The sequence below is a fragment of the Chrysemys picta genome, chromosome 6 (assembly GCF_011386835.1).
Source record: "Chrysemys picta bellii isolate R12L10 chromosome 6, ASM1138683v2, whole genome shotgun sequence".
NCBI lineage: Eukaryota > Metazoa > Chordata > Testudines > Emydidae > Chrysemys > Chrysemys picta.
In genome coordinates, this window is record NC_088796.1 from 77,847,202 (window position 1) to 77,868,986 (window position 21,785).

The 21,785-nt window shown below is 39.1% G+C and overlaps 1 protein-coding gene across 5 annotated transcripts in view; it reads right to left on the minus strand.

Annotated features, from left to right (window-relative positions):
- ZNF608 (zinc finger protein 608) overlaps nt 1–21,785 on the minus strand; it is a 105,653-nt gene that overhangs the window by 81,250 nt on the left and 2,618 nt on the right. For 4 of the 5 annotated variants that reach the window (XM_005305166.4, XM_005305165.4, XM_005305164.5 and 1 more), the window contains one exon: nt 19,983–21,041. The exons of the other annotated variant lie outside the window; for it this stretch is intronic. In XM_005305166.4, coding sequence (XP_005305223.1) covers nt 19,983–20,867 — 885 coding nt within the window. In that variant the 5' untranslated portion in view covers nt 20,868–21,041. The remainder of the gene's footprint in view (nt 1–19,982; nt 21,042–21,785) is intronic. 5 annotated transcript variants of the gene reach the window in all.

The following is a 21,785-nucleotide window of genomic DNA, read 5'->3' on the forward strand; positions in this document are numbered from 1 at the left end:
GGTGAATGACTACAGGAAAGATCACATGTCAGTCCAGGTCACTTAAACTAGCTGTGGTTTCCACAGTCCTAAAAATGACATCAGTCGTCACTGTGGTAACTTTCAGGATACCTTTTTGTATACATTTGGAAGAGGAAGTTCTAGAATAGAGAGATGGGCTGGTGCCAGTTTAAACTGTCAGAGTTCAGCTGGAGGTTAACTATAACCAGGGAAAGAATGTGTTTTGCTTTTGGCTCATAGTTCTAAAGAGAGTCATTGGTGATATACATAGCTAATGCTTCTTGTAAACCCCAGTGAGATGAAAGCAGCTTGGAGTCCAGGTTACTAGAGGCACAATCATCTATATGAAAATGTTGAAGTACTGAAGAGAAACGAACTCTTCTGTAATTAGTTCATACCATATGTTCCTCTCCAGTGTGAAAACACACTGAGGGAAACAAATTAATTCAAAGTGTCCCTGGGCTTGAAAGGGCAGCTGTGATGCTGCATCCTTAGTCTGCAGGAGTGGCAACAGCATGTTGGGGTAGGGTCAGAAAAAGCCACAGAATTAGACAGTCACAAGGAGGACCATTGTACAGTGTCCCCTGTCCTGCCCCCAGCAATTAGCCACCGTCTGCATTCTATGGCTTAAATGGTCTTCGTTCCCAAAGGATGTGTTCCTACTTTGGAATATCTAAAGTGTGTTAGCTACAGTGCTGTAAAATCCTAGTGGAGACAAGGCACATAGTGAAGACCTAGCCTATGGCTCTGAAGGAGCTCAGATGAGGAGTTAATGCTGCTCTAAGCAGTATTTACGCATATCTCAAACAGATTTTAGTTTGTGAAGGAAGGAAACAAGCTGCTTAAAGTGGCTCATTCCTCCCCCTGACAGTACCCCTTTCTCCATATGGCCCATTGTGGAAGGGACAGAGAAAGCTGTATAGAAAGAGAAAAGAGAATATCCCATATTCTCTCCCTTTTCCTTCCACACGCCCCACCATAATTATTTTGACAGTTGTGTCCCACCCAATCCTCATCTGATGAAAGTCTGCTATAGATGGATGATGTAGGGAATGTACTCTCCTTGATTCTCTGAAGAACACAGCCTGTGCTGCAAAGTGTCACCATCGTAGGGTTGCCAGGTTAATCAGTCACATAATGGATTGCTATACACTGTTGGTACTTATATGGTCCCCATTATCATCCTATGTAAGTGGCTCACAACCTTTAATAGATCTATCCTCACAACACACCTGTGAAGTAGGGAAGTACTATTATTTCCATTTTAAAGATAGGAAAAAGAGTCACACTCAGACTTGCCTAAGATCACACAGGAAGTTTGTGGCAGAGCAGGGAATTAAAAGGGACATTCTGAGATCTCAACTAGCACCCTAGCTATTGGACAAACCAACCTTCCTCTCCTTGTTGCTAACTCAATTAGGGTACACTTACACTGAACCTGGATGTGAGCCTCCCAGCCTGAGACAGACTCACACTTGCGGTGCTTGAGCTAGCATACTAAAGATATTAGCATGGTCATGGCTGAATTGGTGGAGGCTCAGGCTAGCCACCCAAGCTCGGATTGATCCAACCCCATAGTTAATGTGAGCAAGAGATACAGTTTTACAAACATGTAATTTAAATATAATTTAGAAGAGAGAGTTTCAATTAATCTCAAAACAACAAAGATCTCCTCTCCTGTTCATAACTTGACTTCTCAGAGAAACATCATTACGCATTTAGCCATGACTAAAATAAAAGAGCCTATTTATGCAAAAAAGGATTTCTGTACGAGAAACTGTTGGCACTCAGTTTTACGCTTCAGCGGACTTTCTCAAGGTCAAAAATGGAAAATACGAGAATGAATAAATTTAGTGTTGCAACCTTATTCACAGAAGTTGTCTCTCCTCATATGAGTAACGCCAGCGTCATTACTTGTGTATGGGCAACTCTCTCTTTTTCACTCACACACACAGAGCTCTCTCATGCACTCTCACACACAGTTCTCTCTCTCTCTCTCTCACACATGTGCACACACACGTTTTGCTATAGTCGTACCTTAAACTCAGCAATTGAAAATCACCAAAGCTTCATCGCCTATGTGATATTTACCATGTGAGTTATTTTGGTGGTTTAAATCACTCCTTTCAACTTCTGGAGGTAATGCTAAATTCACAAGGGTTTTCTTGGAAGGATTACAATTTGTTAATCACAGTTTCAAGACAACAAAAAAAACTTTAAAGCTGCTATAATTGTCATCATCATCATCATCCACTTTTATCTTAATGAACTGGTTCTATGTCAGCAACTTCCTCTGTTTTTCTCAGCTATTTTACCAGCCCTTTGGCTCCCACAGTAAACCAAAGCTGAGTACATAATGAATTTCCAAAAATCCTTAGGTCAAGTAACTTAAAAGAGCTAAAACCTGCTCCCATTGAAATCAAGAGCAAAACTTCCTTTGACTTCACTGGGCCCTATATCCAAGGGAATATTTCTTATTTTTCCCTCTTTGTCTCTCCCAGACAGAAATATACAAGATAGATTAACTTTTATGTATCATCACTTAGACACATGGTATTATTAATAAAACAAACATACATTTGTACATACTTTATTTGTTAGAAATTAAACATAAGCCTGGGATGAATTTGAGCCATTAGAAGTTAATAGAAGCCTTGCAGATGCATGCAAAGGACGAACTTTGCCCTCTGAGTTTAAGAAACTATGCCTTATATCTTCACTAATAGCATTTTACCATGTAGCATGATGAAAATCCATTTGCATATTGTTGGAAGCATCAGTAACAACAAATGCTATTAAAAATATATAACTGGATGCAAAATATATCATCACTTTGAGGACCTGCTTGCAAAAACAAACTGAAAAAATCCCCATTCAGTCACAGGCTATCATGGTAACTTGCCAGTAATATCATACACGTTTAAAAGTACAATGTGAACAAGATCACAATACCAGAACATAAAGTAAGGTAAGGTTCCTTAAGGGTCACTTAGAATACTGCTTTCAATCATTTAACATATGATGTCAACGCTCCTTGTAGCGAGTACATATCAGATAACAGACTGTAGTTTTAATGTTCCAGAAGAAAATATCCCTTCCATTGCCAAGGAAAAAAACCTAGGATTTATACCCATATACAAATATGAATATAATTATGCCACACATAACAGATCATTTCTCAGATTACATTTAGGGCTCAATTCTGCTCCTAGTGAGTCAGTGGTTATGTTGCGAATGCTTCCAAGATCAATCCCTAAATGCAATTTGAAAAATGGCCTGTGATTTGGAGTATAACTTAATGTCTTTTGGGGTATGTCGGCTCTTATATATATATAAAATTAGGTGGAAGCTAATATTGAAAACACCATCTTAATAGGAAGCCTCTTGTTCATACCTTAATCCTGTAGTAGACTAAAATTTTGTTAAGTACAAGTACTTCTTTAATAACACACATCACTATTTCCCTTATGTGTTTATTTGTAACAGAATTGAGAAGGAAAATGTTTAAAATTATAACAATAGACAGTATTCCATTAAGAAGATTATGTTAAGTGAAAGTTAAGGTTGCATAACTAAGCTCTCAAAAGTCAGGAAATGCCACAATTAAGGTCACATGTACAACTTTTTCTCCTTGCAAGTATACATTACAATAAATATTTCAATTATATCTCAAATGCAACAGACTACGATACATTTTTTCTATATCTTAGACCTTGTCGCCACACAAACTTGCACTAGTTTAATTAACACAGTTTAACTAAACTCATGCAAACCCCCGCATGGACTCTATTTCAGTTTAAAAGGTTGTATTTAAAATTAAGATAAATCAGAATCAGGTTTAAACAGAAATAAGAGTTCCCATACAACCTTTTGCACCAGTTAAAGTCAACTGGTTTAAAATAAACAAGCCCTTATGTGTAACATCTTCTAGTACTGAATACCACACCAAGTTTGGTGGACAAACAGAATCCATAAAACTGATTTTTATGGAACAGTGACACCAGCTAAGGCTTCAGCACAGTTCTTTTAAGGTTGAAATTTTCAAAGCTGTATGAGAGATCTGAATGCCCAATTCAATTCCCTTAGAGGTAGCTTTGAAAATCCCACCCTAAAAGTACACAGTAAAATGTATTTACACAACATGCTACAGATTAAGAACAACAACTGAAAGTACCAGTCAAAATTTGCTGAAATATTTGGATCAACTAAAGCCCTAATCCTGTAAACAGGCCTGAACAGAGAGCCCCAGTGAAGCTGTCTGGCTGCAAAGATCATGACCATGCAGATCTGATTGCTGGACTGGGGCTTAAATTATCTGAAAAGTCAATTGTTTCATCCTCCAAATTGTAGCCAAGGAATTGTGCACTGTGGGTACACATGGAGGCAAATTAGTTTACTGTCTCCCTAATTCAATGCCTACCTCAGGCAACATCTTCACTGTTAAAGAAGATGTATTATTTACTTCAGCTTAACTACCTCCCTGCCAGCAGGTCACCAGACTACTGTGAAGGAATCAACCCCTTTGTCCTCAGGTGTTTTAAGCTTCCCTGGGTCTCGGCAGGCTGCAGAATGTCAGCTCTCTTGTGGTAAAAACACAATGAAGAAAAAGCACTTGAGTTTTACTGTGAGGATGGGCAAGGTTATAGCGCTGACCTTGCCTAGTTTAGTGCTTGGTAAAACTAAAACCACCTTATCTTCACTGTGTTTTTACCTCAGCATAGCTCACACATGCTAATTACTCCAAGGTTAAAAAAAAAAATCCTTCTTAAATGGTGGAGACATCGCTTTATAAAACTCTTCATGAAAGAGGTATTAACTACACACCTTTAGTAAAAGTTTCATTATGCAGCTAAATTAGCCATGCTCACATGTGCAACACTGCTTCCCTTCATTCTGAATGTTGCTAAAAAAAATTCATACCACCTACTCTACACATGCCCAAAGTGTGTTTTTCAAAAGGCTCATAAGTCAGTCAAATCAGAACAATTTTCATTGAAACACTCAGTGATATTTTTCAATAAGGGCTAGCCTACTGAGCTGATTTATCACTAGGGCTGTTTTAAAAAAGGATGCTTAAAAAAAGAGGAAGGGGTCTTTTTTTCTAATCCACTCTCCTCATACTCAAAAGTAGCTAACTCGTTTTTTTGCTGAAAGTATCCATGGTGGTGGGGCTGAGGAGGGAGAAAATCATCTTTAAACCACCAGGAAAATTTCAGCTCAAAATGTGAAAGTTTTGTAACTGAAAAAACAGGTGTTTAGAATGGAAACATTAAGCAATCTTTAATATAGAGGTTAATACCACTTTTGTTATAATGCTTTCTTGCTTTTGATCTTTAAACCAAATGAGTCATGAAAATGATATCCTGAAATTCACAAGCCACCAGTCAACTGGTCTTTTTTTAAAAAAATGTATAGCAATAAAGCAATAACCACAGGCCTTTCTGACCACTAGCACTGGCCACTAATGAATTACGATATTGAAACAAAGACCCATTTACACAACTCTTTTTTTTTTTTTTTTAAGCTTCTGTGAGCAGGCCAAATTGCATTTCAGGCAGACAGGTTAAAGAGAATGTATTATGTTTGTTCAGATTAGCAAAGGCATTTCTCTCTCTCTCTCTCTCTCTCTCCCCCCCCTTCCCACTTTTAAATTCAGGCAAACAAAAGAGGCAAACTCTTCTTGCCAACAACTGGTGCCCCTTAGCTGGAAGTAGCTCGAGTTGTCAGGTTCCTGTCAGACTGCAAAGGCATACCGACACTTCCCTTCCCCCACCCTTTTGTTGTTTTTAAATATGTGCACTTTGCTCAGCAGTCCTCACCATTAAACAATTCATTTTTTCCTTGCCTTTTCTAGTTTAGGAGGGGGTAAAAATAGCAGAACATGGTCACAAAATATAAAGCCAGACATTCATTTCCTGTACCTCAGTGTCTCATTCTTTCACCTCCTTGTCCATAGGATTTGGCTACCAAATAGGTCTTAATCTGTAAACAAATGATTTGCTCTACAATTAAACCATTCATTTCTTTTTCCTTTCTGTGGCTGCTTGGCTGCTGTCCAATGCGGAGGTTCATAGGTTCTTCTGTTATTTAGTGCTCATGATGGTTAAAAGGCAATAAGCTCATTTAGAGTTTATAAAACTATAAGCCATCAACAAAAGCATTTAATGCTTCTCAGAAGCACCGTGGCTTTTGCCTGCAAAATTAATAATATTTTGAAATGTGCTGGCCCTGATTATTCACTTTGGATTTCTTTAAGTCAGTTATTGTATATTGTAAATACATGCATTCCACTTGAATTTTAATTGTCTGTGCACTTTCTTCTTAACAACCGACAAATCATAGTAAATGCAATTCATCCTGGAATTAGTATTGAAGCTCAGAGACTTCTGATGTTTCATTTTAAAAAAAAATGTTGCTGAGCTTTCACAATGTGTGTAAATATTGTTTCCTCATAAAAAGGTGATGTGCATCATTGGAGGTTAGTGGAGTAAACAAAATAAAAAAAAATTATGTTAGGTTTCCAATCTTTATCTCAGAGCTTTATGATCCAAGAGAAACCGAGTAATATCAAGGTCATCTTCCTTTGCCTCTATTTTAACCATTTCCTGGTGAATGAAAATCAGTTCTCCAAAGATTTTGCATGAGCCCAAAGATATTGCATATATGTGTGTATCTACATTCATGTTTATATGAACCGACAGAAAAGAGAGTGTGACGGTTATATGCTAATACATAAGCGTAATGTAGCTAATGAAATGTAATTATTTTTTACATTTTCCTGTCCATAAATAATAGAATTGTTGATAGTGTACCAATAGCTAAATTTACAGGTGCAAATCTCATTTAGAAATGACAGGTACTTAGCAATATCAACTTCGGCAAATTTACTTTCAGTGAAATTCTGCAAGCCTATTTAAAGTCTATTACAGCTGCTGACATCAATCTGCCAAGCTGTAGAGTGCTAAGCTCTACTAAAGATTTGCACCTATAAATTTAGCTACCGGTATACTTGAGTTAAATACACAGCATTTCTCCAGATATGCTACTAGAGATATAATACAGTGAGGTGGAAATGCAATATGGTGGGAATGTCAATGGGAGTTTTGCCTAAACAAGGTCTGCACATTCAGGTCCTCTAGAGTTTTAGGTTCCTGTGTTTCCCCCAATCCTAAATGCCACACTAATTAAGGTCTAGTTCTGTAAGTCTTTATGGCACTATTTCCTACTCATCCAAGTGGTCCTATTATGATGGTAGTAGTCCTAACTGAACTACTCACATGAGTATAAGTACTGCTGTCAGAAAAGTTTGCAGGATCACGTCCTATCCATTACAATATACATTTAAAAGGAACACACTCACATTTTAATTAGCCATATCTATTCTAATCTTGCCAACACCAGGAAATAAGATGAATCTAAGACTCTTCCTCCACCAATCAAATAATTACTCTTAGTTGACAGATGGAAGAAGAGTAGAAAATAAGCATTTTCTTTTTCCTGCACATTATCTTAAATCAGCAGAAAAAAAGATTTCTGTGGTGTTGGTGATCCCCACAAGATCGGAATTCTTATATTTTGAATTGGCAAGATAATTATAAATGAGGAGATAAAACTAGAGCAATTTCTTTTTATATCTTCCCCATATGTACTACATTTTCAATAATCTCAGAAAGCTGGGAAGGTTTATGGGTAGGTTTTTAAAAAATTCAGAGGGCATCTTTAAATCTATGCAAAATATTAGAGTTTGAGGAAAAACGTAAACCTTGCAAGTCACTTGAAAACAGTTGGCAACTTTTCCTCCGAAAGTAAATCCAAGGGCTCAAAAAATAAATATTCAAGAGCATTAATTTGTTTCTAGATGTGTGCGTGCAAGTAAAACAGCAGTCATAATGTGGAAATTTCAGTCACATTTTGCAACTAATTGGAAGCAGATTAGAATTCTGCCTCAGGGGAACATTGTCAAACTAGAAGCTGGAGCAAATGAAGAAAGAGGTGAAAGCATCGTGAAGAGCTGACAGATTTACAGTGCTCAAGGCAATAAACGGGTACTAGATGAAAATGAATGTGCTTCACTGTACTGCATGCAGTTCTCTCAGTCATATCTCAGCAATAACAGCATAGAGCTATGAAACTATTATTTTCAGCGGAGTGGGTAGAAAAGGAAAGTGTAAGAGTGCAAAGTATATATTCAGACAATGTAAAAATCACACAACAGTTGTCAGAGACATAAATCAAATTATTAACTTAAGGTCCTAGTCTCAAATTTATATGCATGTTGAGTAGTATTTACTAATGCAAGTAATCCCAGGGACAACTAATGCGGGAAACTGCTACTCAACGTGAGTAAGGATTGCAGACTCAACATGATCAAGAGTTGCAGAATCAGGCTCTTCATGGAAAAAAATAAGAGCAGATTTTTTTCAAAAAAATACTAGCAATGACAAGATAACCTGGGGACAAATAAATCAGAGTTCCCAAATGTCAGTGGGAAAAAATGTATTTAAAAGTGAGGGGAATAGAGGGGAAGAAAAAAAGAAAAAGAAATACACCAATTATGGTGGATAGTATAGCAATGGTGTAATGGAAACAGCTGCCTGCCTTCTACTTCAGTGTCTGGCATCTGCTGAAGCATCATGGGAAAGGCTGATGAAGGATTTGGACAAAGAATGTAAATGTACACAACTAGCCAAAAGTAGCTGGATTCTGAAAAGCTTAGTTGCTATATTTTTTTTTAAACAATAGCATGTTTTTATATTTTGTTTTATTTTTTAACAGCAACAAGCAATATTATCCTAGTTATATCAAATTATACCTTCATACCAGCTAAAAGAGTAGGGAATCTGAATTTCTTTTTCTATAGTAATTGATAATGTGAAGCAATAACATATATGTTATGTTCAAATTATGACCAAAATGAAATAATTTTTCTCAAAGTCCAGATCTCAGCACAATTTAATCTTCATGTGTACATCACATAACATTCGATCAAGGGAGAATTAGTAAATTAATACTCAAATATACTCCAGGTGTATCTTTCATATATCTTCAGGGAAAAAAATAAACTAACAACTTCTTAGATATTTGGCCAACCGTATGTAAAACTTCCAACATCACCACTGATTCCCGTTGAGAAAAGGGGTCAATTTCTGATTTGTTTGTGTATCTAATTTTCACTCTTTGTTGCTAAGATATAGATCTAATTTCGTTTTCCTCCCCCAAAAAGAAAAACAGACAAAGACATGAAACCCAGAAACACACAACTACTGCTGATGCTCTACAGTTATAAGCTTATAATAAAGCCCAGATTTGATAGTATTATCCATGTACTGTGGCAAACCACACACAAATAAACAGTTCTCCATGAAGAATAAAAACCCAAAGACCAAACCCTTCCAATTCAAACATTATTGTTGCTTTTAACATGAGCCATCCATAAAAATCAGCCAAGGAGTTGACAGGAAATCCAAAAATAATTTGGTCTGGCCCTCTACACTGCGTGAAAGGAGGTTACAAGTTGCTTGTGACTCTTCCAAATGGTTGAGGTGGAAGAAACAGCAAAAAAATATAAAATCTAAGTTTATTTAGCAAACACCTATCGTAGTACTGCTCTGACAGACTCAGAACATTTTCTAGCATAGGTCATTATAGCATAGCTGAAATATCACTGAAGGTAGTTTTTGAGTGGATTGTGCTTTTGGATAGGAAAGAACTTAAACAAAACCTCTGAATTAAGTCAATGGCTAATGTGAAAGACTAACAGTGCAAAATTAAACTGTATAGTGTGAACAGCTAAAGAGGCCAGATGTGCGTCAAGCTTTCCTGGGAAACTGATCCTAAACTTGGGAGCTTTCTTTAATCAAAAGGATGAAAGAAGGTGACTTCTAGGAGTTTACAAAAGTGTGACCAATTGGAGCTTAGTCTTCTGTTGCTAATTGAAGCATAAAAAAAAGAGCCAGTTTCTTAGAACCAACTACAAACATATACGTTTTATATTCCATTGCCACATGATAAAAACCAGAATCAAGCTAACTAGTAGAAAGTTGACTGGCAACCAAAGACCAAACTATTATTTCAAACTGTCATGGGAAGGCAATAAAATTGCTACCAGCTCTCCTCAAGTTACCCTTCAATAAAAAGAAGCCATCAGGGAAATAAGAGGAAAAGAAAACACATCAAAACCTTTAAAGTTCCTTTAAGTAAAATTATACTTCTGTGGCACAATGCCATTTACTTCCTGGTTAACATAATGAGACAATACCACAACCTGAACATCAGCTTTTTAAAATTACTAATCAAAATACAAAATATAATCAATACTGTATATTTTCATCTGTTCTTTTAACTGTAAAAGCTGCATTCACATGTTGTGATTGGAATATACTTAAAATGTCCCTGTGGGCACATATTTCTTATGTTACTAGTTGACTGTGAAGGTTCCCAGGAGGCAGAAAGCGCAGTTGTCAAGCAGGGATAGTTCCTGTGAATAATAATATTCAGACTGAGATGACATAAAAATTAGAAAAAAGTTAAATGAAAAAAATCAAGAACAATTTCATTGTTTGCAATAATTATTTTTTCCACACAACTGTCTGTAGTCATGAGTCAGAAAGGATTTCTTGTAAAGGATTCAAAATTCACCTAAGCATTGCTTTTTTTGTTTTTAAAATTTACTAGGAAAAATAACCTCAACATTTAAATGGACACTAGCTTTGGTTTGTAGAGTTTCTGAAGACATTGTGTATGCAAAGTGCTGGAAAAGGTGAAATCTTTCTTTTCAGGTTTAGTAGTATTTGCCTACCTAGATTAAATAAGAATACTAATATTATTAAACTTCTCTCACACTAAAGCATAATGTATTTTTAATCACAGTGTTGACCCAGGATTTTAGCACTCATAAGGGACACAGACACCAAGACTATGCAGCCTGAAGTGTAAATCCAAGCAAGACATCACAATTCACCACATGCGTCCATAAGTTATCTGATCTATTCCCAAAGGTATTTTAATCAAAATTCAACAGCCATAGGAGAAAAGTGCCAATCTCCCCTCTTGATTTTTCTTGATTTTTCTCTCTTCTACAAAAACAAAATTAAAAAAAAAATACAAACAACTCAATTGTCAGTCACTCCACTCTGAATAGTTTTACAACCTTTCTTTCAAGTGTAAATGCTTTGTTCCAATTGCCAAGACCATTTAGTCTGAATTAAAGAGAAACTGCAACAGAGTGATTAGTGCAACCTCAGCTATAGCACAGAGCAGTTCTAGGCTAGTGTTTATAGTTCAAATAGCAATTCATTGCTTGCACTCAACTGCTGATTTTTCATAGGTAAGATTGAAGAATACATCGGATTTAAAATTTGAATGCTTCAGATGAAGATTTACACTGGCATGTTCTGAAACTACCAATAGGACACATTTATCAACTATTTTGTTCTAAATGTATTTTTCAATGTAGTGAAAATGGCTTAGAAGTTTGACAAACCCTGAAACCTTAAAAACCTTTTAAAACCCTTAACAAGTAAATATAACAATGCTGACCTGAGATTTTGACCATAAATAGGCCGAATTCTCAAGTGGTGTAAGGGACTCAATAGAGCTACACTATCTAAGGATCTGGCCTGATGTTTCTAATTTAAGGGGAAAAGGCACAAATAAGAACCAGGACAATCTCACCAACCCTTCATAGAAATGTAGTGATTCTGGCTAGTATAACTGTATGTTATGACATTATATAAGTATTGTGTAAAGCTTGTATTGTGCTTAATGGATTAAGTACAGAATAACCTGACACTCCCATTTGATAAATCTCTCTACAGACTTTGTCCAACAGGAATTATCCCAGCTAGAGGGCAAGAGATAATCTGAAGTAATACAAAAACTTGATTATACTCATGGAGACCAATTGAGTACCATGGAACAAGTAAGGAAGATGCATTATTGCCTACTGCTTGAACTATGCAAGGGAGTAAAACAGAGCAATAGAGATTATTCAATAACTTTATTTAGAGGGCCAGCATGCAGCTGCCTAAATAGCTGTGAAAGAAATCTAGCCTGCCCGTGGGATGGTGGAAACTCCTGCATGTATACAGAGTTGTGTCGGTCCCAGGACCTGAAGAAGAGCTCTGTTTAAACTCGAAAGCTTGTCTCCCTCACCAACAGAGCTTGGTCCAATAAAAGATATTACCTCCCCCACTTTGTGTAACTCCTGCATGTTATTTTGCTCAAACTAATCATTTGTCCACGTGTGAGCCTTGATGGGTTGGGTCAGAGTCTGGTAGGAATCTTGAGTAAGGTCTGATAAGCATCAGTATAGTGCATGCTTAGATGCCACATGCACCAGTAACACCATGCCAAACACAGTATGCAAGATGAAAAATTATATACAGTGAGGGCTTGAGTTACAAAGAACGTACGTGCACAGTATCTAGGCATTACTTACACAATACGCCTAATTTCATATTTGCAGCCTCTTATCTCCATATTTCTTTATAGTATTCACTCTAACCTTCTGATGTAACCCTTCCTGAGTCAATTCCTGCAACTTTTACCTCACACATGTAGTCCCTACTTATATTCATAGCCTCAGTGGCTTCAAGGGAAATAAAGATTACATGATAGATAGGGTTCCAATATTTCCACAATCAAAAAAGAGGACACCGGGGGGGGGAAGCCCCGCCCTAGCCCTGCCCCCGCCCCCATCCACTCCCTCCCACTTCCCACCCCCTGACTACCCCCTCAGAACCCCAACCCCCCCTGCTTCTTGTCCCCTGACTGCCCCTTGCTGAGAACCCCCCCAGGACCCTACCTGTCCCCTGACTGCCCCGACCCTTATCCACTCACATGGGTGGCAGGGTTGTAGAAATTTTGGTGGTGCCCAGAACCCACCCCTCCCCACCTGCCTAAGGCTCTGGGAGGGGGAGGAGGTCTGGGGTGCAGGTCCTGGTCTGGGGATTAGGGTGCAGGAGGGGTGCAGGGTGCAGGTTCTGGGATAGTGTTTGGGTGCTGGATGCAGGCTCCGGGCTGGGGCAGGGGGTGGGTGTGCAGGAGGGGGTGAGGAGTGCAGGCTCTGAGATGGAGTTTGGGGGTGGGAGGCAGTGCAGGCTTTGGGAGGGAGTGTGGGGGGGGAGGGTGTTTGGGAGGGAGTTTGGGGATAGGAGGGGATGCAGAGGTGAGGACTGTAGGTCTGAGGATGAGGGGTTCATGATGCAGGGATGGAGCAGAGGATTAGGGTGTGGGGGGATGAGGGCTGGGGCTGAGGGGTTTGGGGCATTGGAGAGGCTCAGGGCTAGGATGGAAGGGCAGGGTAAGGGAAGCCTGTCTTCCCATTAGTGGATGGGGGCACTAGGACCCGGGGGCGGCAGACAGCAGTTGCTGCTAGCTCTGGCAGTACAACCAGACAAGGGAGAGGCAGGGAGAGAGGATCCACAGGGGGGGGGGGGGGGCGCAATGCACGGAGGGGGGGTGGCAGGTGGAGGCCGGGGACCCATCCAACACTCCCCCACTCCCTGACTGCCCCCCCCCCCGGACTCCCCTTATCATTCTGGCTCCACGTGTTTGCAAAACACGCTGCCCGGTGGGTCGGTTTGTGTGTTACACAGGGCTGCAGACAGAGGGAGGGGGGAGCAGGGGAGGGTTCTGGCTGCTGGAGGCCAATGGGAGTGGGTCAATCGGCCCAGCCACCCAATCAGCAGCCGCACTCTGCATGGAATGGAGGGAGGGAGGCGGGCGAGGGAGAAAAAATCCCCGGACATTTTAACCTTGTTACCAATTCCTCCCGGACGGCTATTTAGAGACGCAAAAGCCGGACATGTCCGGGGAAATACAGACGGATGGTAACCCTATGATAGAGCACTATATTTGGATCACTTTCATCCTTGCTCAAGCATGGGCACCAGAAAAACAATGGCTTGTGTCTTCTGATTTCCCACCTCTACTTCTCATAGGATTTTGCCGAGTGCTCCTGGAGCACAGCGCATACTTCATCTCCCAACTCGATCTCCAAATGACTGAGATTTAAATTTACAATTTAAATAAGTATAGTATACGTTCTGTGACCTGCCAACCTGCAGCATGCTCTCTTTTTGATCTCAGAAACTGAAGCAAGTTGGAAGTGCACAGGAGATGCATTAGAACCAGCCAGGCACTGTAAACTTTCAAATAGAATAGATTTGCCTTTGCTTCACAGAACACACTTACCTTCTCAATGGAAGTGGTGAGCAAGAGGCCTGCTCCTAGAGATAAGGAGCAGACCTATTCATTCTTGAGTGACATCAAGCTCGCAGCTTTCTAACCGGTACTATTAAGTTCCATCACCCCATAAACACCTTTCAAGTCTTGTCCTTTTTCATAGAGAAATGCACTTTATATCAACCTAATAAATATATACGTTTTACAAAACACAGAATAAATCCTGCTCCCACTGAAGTCAATGTAACTTTTTGCCTGAATAAAAGAAGCAGCATTTGGCCTCATATCTACTTTTACAAATACAAATCAAAAGGATAACACAGTCCAAATGCAGAACATAATGCTTAACATCCAAAAGACATGTTCAATTAATGGAAAGCAGGCCACAGATTCTCATATTGATGTCAATATTATACAGCCTAGAGCTGGCATCTTTTAAAAACTAGATCACACATTTCTTAACAAAAAAACACACTAGTTTTAGCATGCAAAGAAACTAGGAGTTTCAGAATTGATTTAAGTGCTTGTTGATAAAATACTTTCCAATTATCATGGCCCTCATAGGAAAAGCAGGAATGCATTATGTGTTAATGATCACAACCAGGGGTCCATGCTTTACTCTTTTGTCAGAACTATAGCAGATCCTCCCCGCAGCTTCACCATTAACATGTCTGTTTCCTGTCAGCCCACTCAGAGATAATGTCATTTATCTCAGGGCGGCACAAGACCAGTCATTAGCTTCAATAAAAGACCTCAAACAAAAGCCGAATGATGTTTTATCCAGGGCTCATAGTCTGCGGCCAAGAATCTTATTGCCAACAGTTCAGAACTTAAAGGTATCTTTAAAAAAAAAAAAATCCAGCTATCAACAATTTTAGGACACTTATTTGAACAGCAAAGTCTCTGCATGGAAATTTTTAGTTAATGGTTTTATCACATACAATCAGGTAACTGATAGGAGCTTACTAAATTTACCGTTCGGAAGGATTTTTCCCTCATTGGAGAAAATTGATAGAATAATTCAGGTTCTAGATAAACAATAAGATCTTTGAAAAAATGGCCATCATTGTGTTTGCCTGCGGGAGCTGATTCAGTATACTAAATTCTTCAGTGACTGAACTTCTGGAAATGTCTTTAAATAAAAGTGGAATTGGTTAAAATATACGTACGAACATGTGTTTTCGCAGTCTTGCTTGTATTATTGCAATTCAGAAAGTTTCTATAAAGTTCCAGGTGAACTTTTTAAAATAATTTTTAAAAAGCAAGAGTCAAAATATGAGTAAATCTCAGCTATTCAATTCTTGTCTTTATGTTGAAAACTAGGAACAGATGGTACTTTCCATGTTACTTGACTCTGGTTATTGAACACCTCTGTGGTTACGGGAGAATTTTGCTTAGCACTTTTAACATACATTTCATTTATTGGACTATAAAATGCTACTTTGGAAAAACAAAGTCTTTATATAACTCTAATTAAAACAATCTTGCAGCGAAACCATTTAACGTGGAGAACATGCTTAACCTCATGACATCTGGACAATCAATCCTTTTCTTTTTAATGGGTATTTATGAAGTTATTAAAATTGTAAAATCACTGATGTCCTAAGTGAAATATAATTTGCCTGTAGTTCAGAATAACCTCATCACCTTCAATACTTCGTGATATAAACATTCTAGACCACCTTCAATTGTTTTAATGCTACTTTAGCCTTGCACAGGAATTCAATAGCAAAGCGGGTCATACGTATTCTCAGAGGTCAGCAAGTTCACACAGAAAGCTTTCCTCAGCCAAAGGGCAACACCTCTTCACCCAGCTTAGAAAGCACTGTCACACTACTAGACAGAGCTACAGCACGTTAGAACCTTGAGCTGTGCTTATTGTTAGACACCCATAGTCATCAATGATTTTAACAGCCAAATCCCTTATGTAGCTTTCAAAACAGTTTGCTATCAAACAACAATGGACATTGTTCTTTAATTACAGCAAGTGACCTTTCTGCCCTTTTATTTCACATTGAATAGACTACACCCAAGAAGTAGTGTTTGTAACGCACAAAATATATGGAAAGCATATCTCTATAAACTCATTAATCAGAACATGTTCTTCAGCAATTTACAAGTACTTATAAAATGTGCATAGAATTCCCTGATTAAGTGTAAAACCAACAGCTATACGAGAAGAATAAAATAAATGATACCAGCCACATGTGGGTTAATTCACTGAAGACAACATTCAGATGTGAAATATCGTCTTAATGAAAGCCAATAAACCAATACAAGAGAAGTAAATTCCATTCTGGAATATTACCAGATTTATTAATTTTAAAGATAGAAGACAGCTAAAATGTTGCTGTAGACTTTCTGTATTTCTCCCCCCCCCCCCCCCTAAACAAACAGAAGGTTTTCATAATCCATGCTTAGTATTCCCATGTTTTAGGGTCTGTTGTGAGCCCACACACACACAATAAACAAAATCTAGGACATAATACTACTGATAATCTGAACATTTCTCAGTGTAAGAGCAATTAAAATTACAAAAGTGTAATATGGGTGAAGAGTACATGTTGACCAACATTTACGGAATAATTGTGCTTAAAAAAATTAAAGGGTGGAGAAAAGGGCAGGTTTTAACACCAAAAATCTTAGGAGTGGTTAGCCTACCTGTCAAATCTACCTATTCAGACATGTCACTGGTGGCTTAACCACAAAATGGGCTTCATGAATATAGCTCAAACATCTTAGAATTATAGCATACTTTGACTTTATCCACATATTAGGGGAGTGGCGACTTTTACAACATACTTGTGGTTTCTGCATAAAAGAGCCAGCAGAACACAGTCATTGATTTAATTAGACTTCATGAAATCCAATTTATCATGTTTTACATGACTTTCTGCAGTAAGGAAACAGATTAAACAGACCAAAAATAGACATTTGAGCATACTGTGAAAATTAAACAGTGACTGCAACTCTTGGGAATCTGCTCCAAGCTTTTAACAAAGAGTAAACAAACACAATAAAATATCCTCCAACACTATACAAATTTAAAACCTGAGTTTCTTTGTGGGCATTAACTAATTTGTATCTGACAAGACATTATTCAAATTTACGAGACAACTCATTCATAAACATTAAAACAACTGGAAATTGATTTTAACAGCCAGGCTTGAAAATTATATAGTTATCTACGGTCACAATGGTGCTTTTTGGGCATGTCACATCTATAGATACATGTGTGTATAGCCAAAGCAGAAAAAAAGATTCAATCTTAAATCCTTACAAAAATTCTCTTGAATGATTTGCAAGTCTTTTTTAAAACTGAAGTTTCATTGATAGCATAGGCTGGATCTAAAATTGCAACCAATGTCTGCAGAGTTCTATTTTCAGATGCCAAGTAGGAGATGTTCTTTAAAGAAATTGCTCTCTGGAGTGAAACACTAAGGGATGTTGTTTAAAACAGTAAGCCAGCACACCAGTGTGATAGACAATGGCCAGCACTGCAGGACTCTAACGTGTGAAGCCTATATTAAAGTCACTGTGTGCCAACAGCAGTGGGTGTTAGTGGAATTGCAAGCGCCGAGAATTCTATAAAGCCAAGAGCTGGAAAATAAGGTGTACCTTTGGCTCAAAACTACTCCTAACATGTTTGTTCTTAATTTACCTATTATCCCATTTACATTACACTGACTGAAGATTACTTGCATGTATATGAATTCATTCTTCATACAATTTCCTGTGAGACTAGAGTGAAAAGAACACAAAAACTGAGAAACCACACTACTCTCTAATCTCTGTTGCCATGACAGCAAGCCTTTGAGATACTGAAATGTTCAGATTGCCAGCTAAACAAAATTGTTGAATGTGAACATTTGGCTGAAAGATTAAAAGGCTAAGGGGGTTGCAAAAGGGCAGTACCTCCCACATTCCAGGCAGCCACTGAATCCAATCAAATGGCTCTGACTCTTTAACCACAACCATTGTGAAGACTGGATTAGGGCAATTTAGCTAGATAGTTAAAGCAGATTAGAGAACTGCAATTTGAAGACTACTGGTAACAAAAGTAAATGCCTACTATATGTACTAAATTAGTAAAAAGACCATGGGATTTTAGCACACCTTTCAGAGTGATCAGAGTGCAAATTTACACCTGTGAATTAACTAAAGCAACCTACTTTCTCTCATCTGTATTTAGAAAAGTCAAACAAACAGATTCAAGAGTCTTGTATGAGGGGCAAATGTGAATTTCACATTTGTAGGTATTTTTTCCACTTTTAAGATAATATATCTAGAGGTCAATTTGAATTATCTATCTTTACATTTTCTTAACATATTTAATGTCACAACCCCCAAAAATCTAATCCTATCAATAGCCCAAGAGTTTGTTGAAGCATTACACAATCTTAAACATCAGCAATGACACACAAAAAGAGGCTCATAATGCGTTGTAAATAGCATAAATTTTCCCAAGGACTTCACTCCATCTGGACTCTGGTAAACAATTCTGTACACTTAATACTAGCCAGAAAGTTTTCCCATTACTTAGAAGTCAGTCAGGGAAGTTGTAAAGGCAAGTAATTTAAGACCAATTCCAGAAAATCATGCCACAAGCTAATACCCTTAAGGGTTTTTTTTGGAGGGGGGAGGTGTCTTTGTTTAACCCAACCTGTAGAATTCATTTGACTCTTAATTATGGACCAACAATAGCCCCCTATATCCTAGAGAAGAAACCTTCTGCCCTCTGGATAGAACAATTGCTGCAGACACTAGAACCTGCCTGAACGAGCAATAACAATAGCCAAGAAAACCAGCTCTTTCCCCACCCTCCCCTAACAATACAAGGCCATTTATTCTTAGAGAGAGCATCCTTTATGCATTAACAGAAAGGAAGGGGGGGGGGGAGAAACACACACACACACCACTTGATTTCTTTCACACATTTCAACCACTCAGCAAACAAGAAGTTCACAGCCAAGAACCTATAGGGCTCAGATAAGAAAGACTGCCCTGACAGGAGAAAACTGTTCCCCCACATATGAGAGAAAGATATTTTGTACATATATCATAGTACAAGGTGAACTCCCCTCCCCCAACTCCCTTCCTCCAGGCCAATTATTACAGGCACTAAGTGTCTTCTGGCTCAGTGCTCCCCATTCCCCACGCCAGCTTCCGAGGCCTCTTGGCTGCTGTAAACACAAGAGCTCCCCAATACCAGAAAGACCCTAGACTAGAGTAGATGGAAGAGCCAAAGTATCTGCGGATACATCTCTCCTCCCTGTCTCAATCTAAAGAGAAGGGTGTGGAGAAAGGATGTGAATTTCCTTCCACCTTGGCAGAAGGAACATCCGCTTTTATACTAGAGTGCACAATAAAAAGGATAGTAAACAAAACCCAGGCAGCTAGGTCTGAGCCACGCAAACAAGCCTCCAGTCTGCAAACACGTGTCCTCGGGGGTTGCAAACATCACTTCGGATTGTTACACTAATAACAGCCCCATCAGGAAGGGTCATTTCGAATTCTCCTTTAAAATAAACAAAGGAGGAGACACGACAACACGAAACATACGTTTGGCCACATTTGGGAGATAGTGGGGATGGAGGGGGGGGAGAGAAATTAAAGACAAGACGAAAATAAAGCTCCAACGTAGCAATTTCTGTCCGGGAGTGGGGTTTGTACACACAGTTTATATGTATATCACAAACGCATAACACCAATAACAGGAGCTAGGAACACAGCTGCGGGAAGTTTGTAATAAACACATGGGGGGAGATAGCTGGGGGAAGAAGAGCTTGTCCTACCTTTTCTGTTTTCAATTTCTTGATTCGCCTGTGGTTCTCCTCCTCCTCCTCTTCCTTCTTTACCAAAATAGAGTTCCCCATTAACCCTGAATCCGGGGTGCTTTTGCTCACCTCCCCCACCGTGGAGGAGGCGCAGTGAAAGGGGCTGTTGCTCCCACCACCGCCTCCCTTGGCCCCGAAGCCATACAGGTGCCCAGAGGGAGCTTGGCTGCTGCCACCCCCACCGTTGGGGTGGCCCTGCTGCAGGTCATGCTGCTTGTCCTTCCTGGATTTCCCCGCATCCTTATCCCGCTTGGAGCCTCTGCTGCCCTGGGTTTTACCTGGTTTCTCTTCTTTGTTTTTCCCGCAAGAGGCAATAGGGTTGTTGTTGCTGGTGTTGTTATTATTGCCGTTTGGGTTGCTGCTCACACTTTGACCCAGTGCTGAATTCATGCCAGTTGCCTCTCCAGGGCGCCCTTGGACTTCCTGCCTCTTGCCAGCACTGCTGATCTCAGGAATCCCATACAAGGCAGCAGAAGGCAGAGATTTATTAGCATCCTTAGAAGTTTTACTCCTTTTCACTTTTGATTTGCTAGTCTCTTTGTGAGAGGAATTCCCCTGGGGGGCAGGGGGCTGAACAGAAGCAAATTTTAGGCCATCAGCTAAGGCTGAGGTAGCATTAGCCCCACTGGAAGCCAGACCCCCACAATCCTTGGAGCTGGTACTGCTGCTAGTGGTGGTATTGGTGGAATTATTCATCTCAAATTTCTGTCTGTCCTTCTCCAAATCGGCGTCCAAATCGATTATTAAATTTCCAACCCCGATTTCCCAATCATCGCCACTGTCATAAGTATCAACCGCGTTTGGATCCACACCTTTGCATGCAGTGGAAGTGTTCACTGACATCCTGAAGATGAGATCTCTAGAATAAAAATCCGATGAACTTTCGTTTGGAGATGAGGGGACATTCGTTTATCTCCGTTGGGCTTTTCTTTTTAAATTATTATTTATTTAATTCTTCTTATCTTCCTCCCCCTGGTATGTCTAGGTTTATACCCTGAAGTCCAGGTCCACCTTTTCCTGTGAGGAGGGGAAAAGTGGAATATTTCTTGTCTGGATATTACCAGAATATAATACGATTAATATAGGGGGCAAAAGAGAGGGGGAGCAAGATCATTCAATATCTCCACGTTTTATTTTGTTTTAAAAGTTGTTAAATAGGAGGCAATTGCTTGTGATTATTTTATAGTGAACAGCTTGAATCTAGTTGTACCCCAACATCCATGATCACTCTTAAAAAGTCATGTATCCCAAAAATAAAAAAGAATCCACCCTAACTACATGATTTAAATCCACAAAGTCAGGGACATACAGAGTTAGGGCTGGTGACTAGCTGTTGGAGCACATGTGTAATATAAGCTCCTGGACCACCACTTAGACACAAAAGCGAGAAAGGAAGGACACAGCTTCACTCCTCACTGCATTCCTTGGATTTTGTGGCTTTACACCAGACCCTTGAAGTTTTGTGACTTTTCTATACTATCTTTTACCCCAATTTTACTTAACCTTTGGGGGGGGGCATGAAGCCTGTTTTTCATGAACCCAGGATATTTTCCATTAAAAATCAACAACCTATACTTTAAATGGTGCATTTACTTAAGAAATATCCAACTCCATGGGTAAAAAGTGTCTTTTCTTTTTAAAATATACCCAAGATAATTCTAAAAGCAGTTTTAATACACTCCTAGGTTACACAATTGCTCAGTCTGTTAAATATGGTATTACTGACTGTACAGGAAACTGATTAAGACATACACTTTAAGT